Genomic DNA, 9874 nt, shown 5'->3' with positions numbered 1-9874 from the left:
GCCACTTTCCTCCCATGGAAGTTAGAGTGAGTGGCCGCTCCCCCTCCCGGGGTCAAGGGAGGTGAACAACCAGGGCGCACCCAGCTCAGAGCGGGACCCACGGTCACAAGGCAAGTGGCCACCACAGTCGTTCCCTGCTCTGTAGGCTCCAGGCCTGAGGTGAGCGGCCAGGGGACCCTCCGCTGGGACTGACAGTCAGAGGCTGAGCCACCTCTGGAACAGGACAGCTGCGGCCTCCTGGGCGTCCCTGGTCCAGCCCCACATCTCCACCTGGGCTCTGAGGAGCACCCAAAGTCTTCTGGAGCCCTGGGGGGGGCGTGGCTTGGGGGCTGGGGGCACAGGGGCAGAAACAGGCTCCCCCAGGCCAGCACTGGCTGGGGCCACACGCGCCCCCAGGAGAAATGAGAAACAGGCCCCCCGCTTTCCCGGGGCCATCCTGGGCTACCCCAGTTCTGTGCTGCGCATTAGTTATCTGTTGAACATAACAGGTTACCCCCAAACACAGCGGCTTCAAACAACAGTAAACTCGGTGACGTCCGCTGGTTTCTGTGGGAGGAGCCGGGACAGCCGACCTGCTGGTTCTCAGGAGGCGGCGGTCAGACGTGAGCCAGGGTGCGGCCACCAACGGCTTGATGGCGCCTGGGGACTCTGCTTGCAACCTGCTGAGGAGGACGAGCAAGTTAATTCTGGCCAACGGCAGGAGACCTCATTCCTCGCCGTGGGGACCTGGTCCTAGCGGGTCCCAGAGGGTCATCAAGGATCCTCGCAGGACCAGCCGGAGGCCCAGCCTCGGAAGCCCCCCCTCCACGCTTTTCACAATATCCTATTGTCTCCACGGGTTAGCCCTGTTCCCCGGGGGAGGGGACAACCCAAGGGAGAGAACACCAGGAAGGAGGCCGCTGGGAGGCCGGCTCCACATGCAGGAATAATTCAGCGCAGCCGCTTTCCTGCTTGAGAGTCCCCATCTGGAGGGTAAATTAGTCCCACCCCAGTGAAAATTCCAAGGGCCCCAACGTAGCAGGGAAAAGCCAGAGGCGATAGTAATAACGGTAAGCGCAACTCCTCCTTATGGCTTGCTGTGTGCCCAGCCCTGTGCCAAGTGCTTCCAGGGCACCCTGAGAAGTAGGACCACTACTGCCCCTGTTTTCCAGATGAGGAAAGGCAGCAATGAGATGGCCAATGACTTACGAAGGTCACGTGGGGCAGGAGGAGCTGGGATTTGAAGCTCAGCAGGATTGGTCATAAAAGACCTGGAGGTTTTAGTTGTCTGAAAGAGGCACCAGGGCCTCAGGCCCCACTGATAGGCATAGGGCTGCCCCCTTGGCCCCGACCATCTGACCTCATACCAGCCCTGACAGGGCGGCAGGGCTGGGCTATCACTCCAGGTGACAGTCAGAGAAACCGAGGCCCAGAGAAGTCAGTGATTTGCCAGAGGTAACACAGCGAGTTGAAGGCAAAGCTGGGGACCTGTGAGCCAGATCAGTGACCATACCCAGCCATCCCAAGCCAGAGTAAGGGACCAGCCTTATGCCCAGGAGAAGCTTGGGAGGGAGGGAAGAGAGGGGAAGCTTAGTCTTAGGGTAGATGCCAGCCCTCTGGTCTCTGAGTGGGACTCCGCTCCCGAGTCCCTAAGGCAGGGGGAAGCCATCCCAGCCCCGAACTTAGAGCCTTGAGCCCGTGGGTCTCTAACGCTTTCTTGTGGCAGCAGCGCCCTCGTGTGGCTACAGCTGGTAACTACACGAAGTCGCAGGTTTCCGCTCCAGGGCCTCCCCCTTGTCCTGAAACCCAACTCAGAGCCTCGGAAAGAGAGCAGCCAGCCGTTCCCGAGGCTGACGCAAGGCGGCAGGAGCAGGACGGCAAGGACAGGGCACCGGACTTGGAGTCGGGAAACCAGATAAAATCCTGACTTGGTTTTGACTCAATGTGTGGCTTGGGTCTCAAATCCTACCCCACCTTCCTCCCTAAGACCTGCGTGAGGATCAAACGCATCACAAATACGCACGGGCTCTGTAAACTGGAAGCAACGTGACCAGGCGAAGGATCGTGATGGAAACTGCGTGAGGAATCCGCACTGGAGGGACTCTGGAAGGGAGGCCAAGAATGCAGGTGTCTAGTTGGTGGCAGCCCGGCACGTGACATCCTTGGGCAGCCTTGTAGCAGTGGGCAGTGGTGGCCAGGCAAATGAGGAGGTGGCCGCTGAGCCCAGGACTGAAACTCAGTCCTGCAGAGGTCGGGGTCCGCCCCAGACCACCTCAAGAGGAAAGCCTCAGGCCCGGAGCTGGTCTGACCCAGACTCGCATCAGAACGCAGACCCCGTTTCTGTGCCTCGGGGAGGGGGTAACAGTCCTCGCGGGGCTGGTGTGGAGCGAGCTGGTGACCGGCTCTTACGCGCCCGCACACGGTGGGCCACAACAAACGACTTTATGTAAACGTCTTACGTGATGGACAAGGACTGTTTTGTTCACCAAAACCTGTGACAGCTGTTGGATGAGTGATCTTACAGGAAAAAATGAGACCATCCGTCTCTTATCCAGTGTGCCAGGCCGTGCCGGACTACGTCATCTCACTCACTCCGTCACAACCAACCTCTGCCTTGGGTCCTCTTATCTCCCGCATTTCACAGAGGAGGAAATGGCCTCAGAGATGACCCGGGTCACAGAAGGGACGATCGTGTGACTGAAAAGCATCCCCAGGCCTCAAAGACACAGGCTCGAAATGAGAGGTAAGCACAGTTCTAACCTGGATCTTTGCTGTGTTACCACTAAAAACGCAAACACAAGACATTTCACTCAACGCTAAGAGGGAGGGAGAGAAAAGACCCCAAAGTATGAGCCTAAATATAAATAGTCCAGGTGGAAAAGAAGGAAATGAACACGTGAGGGCCCAGCCTGCGCCAGGCAGACGGGTGTCATCAGCTATTCCGTCTTCCTCCCCGGCCCACAGAAGAGGACAGTGGGCTCAACCAGGCTCGACTCCTTCCCCAGCTCACAGACAGCAGGCAAACGAAGAGAGGGACACAAGCTCCTCCCTTGCCCGCGGCCTCCGCGAGGTCTAGTGAAACCACAGCCGTCCAAGAGCTGTACCTCTCCATATGAGCGAGCTGTGGGGACCACTTCACAGATCCGGGTTATCACCTTCAATCCACTCCCAGTGAGAACTTTGGTTAAAGATGAGGTGATGGGACCCTCAAGTGCACACAGCGAGGGTGGGACCCACATTTGGAGGCCGGTCTGTCCGACTCGAGAGCCATGATGTTCGGTCGCACACGCAGCAACCGCTCACAGCACACCCTCCCTGGCAGGCCTGGAGTGACGCTGCAGTGGGGGATCGCTGAGCAGGGACTGACAACAGCCACGGAAGCAAAATCGGGCTGGACTGCAGCCCTGCATGACCTCGGCTTCCTTTCCCTCCCTTTATTCCCGGGCCCACAGGGCCTGCAGTAACCGTCCTTTAGCCCTGGGAGGGGACCACACAAAGCGTCTGCGGCAGCCACTGAGGCTCCACCTCCAGACAGGAACCTGTGGGGCTCACCCTGGCTCCCCGGCTGGGCCCATCCTGCAGTCGCCAACACTGAGCTGAGTTTCAGTGGCGGTTTTTGCCGAAGCCGCTTCTGGAGCAGAGGTGAAGAAGAGAAGGTGGGCATGCTCAGGCACAGGTGACAGAGCCAGACCCCTTGTACTAAAAGCTGGAGGAGGTCCCCAATCTGAGGATAAGATGAGCAAACTGGGAAACAGGGCCAGCCTGGGCCAGCCTCCGGCTGTGGGCACGGGTGGGTGGGGCGAAGACAGGAGCAGCCCAATCAGAGGAAAGGGAAGGGGGCCCCGACAGAGCGGGCAGCAATCCAGATGCCTCAGAGAACGAGGCGCCCCAACACTCAGCTGGGAGACGTTTGTAACTGACTGGGTTCTAATCTGGACCTCGGGCCCACAAACGCCGCAGGGCCAGAGCGCCAACGAAGAGCAGAGACGAGAACAGGCCCTCTGCGGATGTGCCCCGCCATGAGGGCGCAGACTCGGGGCCAGGGCAGCGAAGATACTGAGCCTTCAATAGAAACTGGAAATGTGGATTAATGTGGAATGTCTTGGATTTGAAAGCACTGGGCATGCTAAACCCAACATCTTAGGGTCAAATTGGGCTCAAGAGCCATCAGTTTGACACCCCAGCCCTATTCCAATTCTGTCCCCTCGCCCACCCTCCTCACAAACAGAAACAAAGCAAGCAGAAAGAGGCACAAACAAGGAAAGGGCTGTCCTGGGGCACTATAATAGGGGGTAAAAAAGCTAAAATAAAGCGCAAACTCAGATTCCAAAGTTCTGTATTTTTCAAAATAAAGATCACACATTGTTTAGAGACAATCTACACAAGAGTTACAAAAAATAGTTGCCCAGGCATAAGCATACACAGGTTTGTTAATTATACACATATGGTTACAAGTGTGCTTGCAAAAAAGTTCATTGGAAATATACACAAGGCTCTGGAAATGTACACCGTGTAGTGTTACAATTCTATATTCAAACAAGGAAAATTGACAGTATGTTACATTCACTTACAAGTAGACAAAATGCAAAATACAGTTCATCTTCTGTACAAAAAGGAGGGCAATTCACACTTTACAAGGGGACAGGGCTCGGACTGTAAGGGAAGCTGGGGCGGGGCTGGACTTTGCACGTCCTTTTGACTGTCACAAAATAAGCAAAACGTTACTTTTTAGGGTAAAAAAAACACTACTGTGAACTGAATCATCTTGAATAACATTTAGAAAGGATTTCGCTACTGTCTGACTAGATGACAAATAAAACCAAGCTATTTTTTCTTTTTAAACATTAACTAGGCTGTATAAAGAACATTTATTCCTTCAAAAGAAAAAAAAATTTACTTCTGGTTGAAATTACAATTTACAATATACAACACTATAGGCTACGACCATAAAAGGTGTGAATATACACTGAATGCACAGGGCTGGCTAATTCTCTTTTCTTACCAAAAAACGTGTTTATGTTGATTCAAACTTCTCCACATTTACATTACAGGTATACAAATGTACAATTGTACAATCAAAAGTATGTTCGACTACTAGGGTACATTATAGATACAGATTAGACATCAAAACAAGAAAATACTACAAATTTGTATATATGCAAAGTCTACACCAAGTATACACTATATATTTATAGAAGCAAGACCAAAAGCAGAGTTGGATTTTTTTTTTCTCATGCTAAATAATCAGATTTTGCCTTTCAATGTGAACAGAAAAAACTCCAGTAGGCAGTAAACAATTCCACCTGCCCGGCCTTCAGAGACGCCCGGGTGCTCGCGTCCCCTCCTCACGACGCAGGCCGCACCATGCCCTCAGCGTCAGTCTCCAAAAAGGCAAGCTGACAAGCGCCATAAACTTCAGGTCATCAACTGAAGCTCTAGCAACTCTGAAACAATTTTCATTATATATATATTTATATATATATTTTTTATAAACAGCGTTAAATGCCAGTTTGGGGTCATTTAACTGAAATTCAAACTTCTCAGGTTTTTTTATTTGTTTTTGTTTTTTACTAAAATGAGGAGGTGGGAAAGAGCTATTTGCAAAACTTGCCAGTAAGGCAAATGAGTTAAAAACCTTTTTTCTTTTTTTTTTTTTAACTTTTTTTAACCAACCACCCTGAAAGTTTCCGCACGTGGAATATAGATACAGCGTTGAACAAAATATGCGGCCTCCATGTACACTGGTTACCTATGTACAAGTCTCCTATACACCGGTAAAACTGCAGGGCAATCAGTCAATTAAAAAAAATAATTAGTACATGTTATGCGTAATAAAATTAAACAAATTTACAAAGGCTTTTCCACTTGTGGATTTGATTCCTTTTTCGGAGGAGAGGATAACCCTGGAGCAACCGTGACCCATTTCAGATTCTGCACTAGAACATCTCTGGTTGCTGGTTGGATCCGCCAGTGGGCCAGTGAGGTCAGTGGGAATGAGGGGGCAGGGCAACACTGACTCAGATGATACCATTAGGGGGGCCGCAGATGGGCCCTAAGTCAACGCCATTCTTCATGTAGTACTTCTCCAACTTGGCCAGAATGTGCTTGCCATAGGTGTACTTGCGAAGAGTTGCGATGTGGGGCCGGATCTGGGGAGGAAGCACAGCTGTGTTACTCCGGCCTGAAAACAGACCTGGGCAGGCTCCCGGTGTGCTCCCAGACGCTGCCTCCAGAGCACCAGCAGACGAGCAGGGCAGTCCTGCCCGGAGTGCTGACGCAGGACGGGAGGGCTCCAGGGGCCGGACGGCCACAGAGCACATCCAGGACAGAATGTAGAGACAGTGCATCCTGACCGAAGATCGCACGGTTCCCACCACCACCTCACAGCGCCTTCCAGGGGCATGCGCTTAGCCTCTCTGGGCCCACAAGGCACCTCAGCTCCCTGAGGAGTGGAGGCTTCCTTTCCGGGCACCATGAATCCTGAGCTCACCCCCAGACCCTGTCCTCCAGTTCACAGAAGCTACTAATGACAAGAAAAACGACCAATGTGAGCCAGGCACTGCTCGTTTAAGCCTCATATGGAAGGCTGTGCCCACTTTACTGATGAGAAAATGAAGGCACAGGGGTTAAGTCAAATGGCTAATAAGGAATAGCACAGTACTTGAGCCCGACTGTCTGGCTCCTCCAGAAATTCCTGTTCTCCCCACCGCGCTCTCACGGCACTGCCTACTGCGCCGCCCCCACCCTCTCCCACCCAGGCTCGGCTCAGCTCCAGCAGCCTTCTCTTCCGCTCTCCCCTCCCCGGGTGGATCCACGTTGAGCAGTCCGGTGCATCCTCGACGAGGAGAGGCGTCTGCTCTCTGGAACCACCTTCCTGTTCCATGAGTTCATGGGGCTTTCTGCACGCCTCAGCTACAGCATGCAACACACTGCATGTAACAATCATCTGCTTGTCTATCCATCATTCCACAGACAGTGAAGGAACACGGCTTATCAACCTGCTTCCCCATCCAGACTCACAGTGCACACTCAAACACACTGGACAACGGGCCGGGGCAGATGGACGCCCTCCAGACTGAAAGCTCCATGCGGGCAACAAGTTTCGTCTGTTTAGCTGTGTCCTCAAAGCAAGGAAGAGACAAGTAGTTCTACACACCACTTCTGCACCCCACACAGGACACAAACCCACATCAGCTATCACATTCTCATGGAAGAGCCTACGTGGTAAACTATTAACAGTCCTTGGCTCAAATTCTGAGCTGTGTGACCCAGACCTTGCCTAACTTCTCTAAACGCATCTGTAAAAAGGATGCGATTAGGCTACACCTCGGCTTGGGTTGCAGTGAGGACTATGGATGTGGCTGGTGTGTTTGTCATGAGAACTCAGGAGCCCTCCTTCTAGAAACTGAGATTCAGTCATTCTCCTCTCCGTCCCTGGGCCTGGCTCACATGAGTCCAGCCACTTCACATCTCTCCTCCTCCAGACAAAACTCTAACCACCCACACGCGTGCGTGTGCACTGTGGCTGAACCCCATTTATTCCTTGATTGAATGGGAGATGAAAGTAATCAACTTGCTCCACTCTCAATGTTTCCTCTGGCTAAAAAGGACGCTGCCTGGATGTGAAAGAGCTGAAAAACTCTTACTTTCTTAGATTCTTGGGACGACTCCTCCTCTCAACTCCCTCACTAAACCAACTGCTAAGCCCCATTCTATCCACTTCTCTTCAACCGCAAAGCCACCAGCATCTCCGGGCCTCCTCTCCTGCTGCCCCCCTTCCTCCAGGTTACTCATCAGCCAGCACAACTGTCCGACAGGCAAACGCGACTGTGGCGCCACAGCCCTGTCCTCCTGGACGTGCTCCACTCCTTCAAACACACCGTCTTGTCCTGCTTCCGAGCCTTCACTCACCAGCTTCCCCCTGCCCAGAATGACTCAGGGCTTTATTCAAACGTCACTATCCTGGGAGCCTTCTCTGTACCCCCATATTAGAAGAGGCACTCTGCCACACTCTTACACAGCCCTCCCCACTGCTCACCCAGCATCACCGAACTGTCTGTGCACACACCATCACGTGCACCGACACAGCAGCCCATGTGAAAGGAGGGCCTGCCATGGAGTATGCACACTTATTAATAAGGATTTGTGAATGAATGAATGAAAGGCCATGCTTTCAACTTCTGCATATCTCCAACACTCCCTCTGCCAGCACTGGTGTCTCAACACGCACATCTGTGCGTCTCACAACCTAAGGACTCTGGACTCTCCCAGCCTTCAACTGCCATCACCGTCACTGGTGCGGGGTTGTCTCGTGTCTTGTTTCGAACTGGAGGTGCCGGGTGCCTCGTCTGGCTCAGAACTTGAGTCCATAACACAGATTCTCATTACCGAACCTTGTTCTCAGTGAGGGCAAGTGGCTCATCATTGCCAGACCACAGCCATGCCTCCAGTGAGGAGAGCTGAGGGAGTTCAGAGTCCCCAGGCCGAGGGGTCAGGTCAGCAGCCCGAGGCTCGCAGCACTGCCTGGCACAAGCATGGCTGCAGCACACCCGCCCGCGGCTTGGTTTTGCTCCTGGGCCCTGCGGCCTGGGTGGGGCCGGCTGGACCTGCTCTGTGACTGTCCCTGAAGCCGTGGGCTTCTCCAGGTGCTGCGTCAGCTCCCACTCACAGCACCTGGGGACAGTTCAGATTTCTGCCCCTCTTTTCCTAACTCCTCTTCAGCCTGGACTTCTCCCGCAAACCTCCCTTCAAAGACTCGGGGCACGCGCTCCCCCTGCTCTCCCACACCATGCTCTGTGGGCAGGAATCAGTCTCCGTCGTCTCTGTGCTGGTGTCTGGCAGAGAGCGGGCCTAAGGTCAATGTGCCAGAGCAGGCCCTGCAGTGGGCAGGCAGGCACTCAGTAAATGGCGGTGGAAGGAAGGGAGGAGGAGGAGGAGGAGGAAGTGAAGGAAATAAGGTGAGCAGGTGGATTCGCGGGACTGAGAAGCTGGTCTCCTAGGAGCAGGGGGTAGAAGCACGGCCTGAGGATGAGGGAGGGAAACCCCTCAAAAGACCAAGGGAGTTAGTGATCGAGGAGGGCTGGCAAACGTGGGGACAATGGACACTCTGGATGAAAGGGAAAAGCACAGCATGAGACACAGTCTAGTGACAAACTCTGCAAGCAGCAAGATGTTCCCCTCCTTCGCATTCACGTGAAGAACCCAAGGCCTTGCTCACTCCCTGAGTGACATCTACCAACACGCCTACCTTGTGCATGACGATCTTGCGCTGGGCGGGCTCCGCCACATCAATCATCTTCTGGACCACGTAGTTAGCATACTGGTCCTTCATCATGGTGTATAAGGCACTGTGGGGACCATCGTTCATGGTGCACACCTCATCGATAAGCACAGCGCGCTCTGTACGGGAGGCATGAGTGACACACTTCTCCACAACATTGCTGTAATGAGACAAACCCAGGGACAACTCTGAGAAGACGGAACCTGTTAGGATGAGCTTGCCTGGCCTCCGCCCTGAACACAGGACCAGTAGCAAAAGAGATCTGAACATTTCTGGAAGATTAATTCATCAAGCGTTCAGCTCTATGAAACTCTGCGCCTTTCCCACCTGTGGCTTCCCATGTGAACCAGGGTGAGACCAGGTCTTGGAGGGTACCACACCCAACCCTCTGACAGGTGAGGTTAACAAGCCCAGGTAAGTGAAGGGACTTAAACGCAAGGCTCACAAGACTGGTTACTAGCTGAACTGGTTAACGAGCATAATTTCAACACAAGCAAAATCGACGAATCCTTTCCTCACTCTGTGAGCTCGCTGAGGCCAAGCGCAAGCCTGCCTTATGTCTGTACCGCTGGTGCCGGGCACAGAGCGCGGCCTGGAGAGGCTCCAGGGGCTTAC

General features: G+C 53.5%; 1 protein-coding gene and 1 non-coding gene across 51 annotated transcripts in view; both read right to left on the bottom strand.

Annotated features, from left to right (window-relative positions):
• Positions 1-4298: 4298 nt before the first annotated feature.
• The window catches only part of PUM1 (pumilio RNA binding family member 1), a 122680-nt gene continuing 117104 nt past the window's right edge, over positions 4299-9874 (bottom strand). For all 50 annotated transcript variants that reach the window (XM_070260531.1, XM_070260533.1, XM_070260530.1 and 47 more), the window contains 2 exons: positions 9227-9419; positions 4299-6128 (listed from right to left, as the gene is read on the bottom strand). In XM_070260531.1, coding sequence (XP_070116632.1) covers positions 5997-6128; positions 9227-9419 — 325 coding nt within the window. In that variant the 3' untranslated portion in view covers positions 4299-5996. The remainder of the gene's footprint in view (positions 6129-9226; positions 9420-9874) is intronic.
• On the bottom strand, positions 8327-8411 carry LOC111772653 (small nucleolar RNA SNORD103/SNORD85). The gene has a single exon (XR_002806656.1). It is a non-coding gene; the product is annotated as a small nucleolar RNA SNORD103/SNORD85 (small nucleolar RNA).

The sequence above is a fragment of the Equus caballus genome, chromosome 2 (genome assembly GCF_041296265.1).
Source record: "Equus caballus isolate H_3958 breed thoroughbred chromosome 2, TB-T2T, whole genome shotgun sequence".
Classification (NCBI taxonomy): Eukaryota; Metazoa; Chordata; class Mammalia; order Perissodactyla; family Equidae; genus Equus; species Equus caballus.
This window is presented reverse-complemented; position numbering and strand designations above follow the sequence as displayed.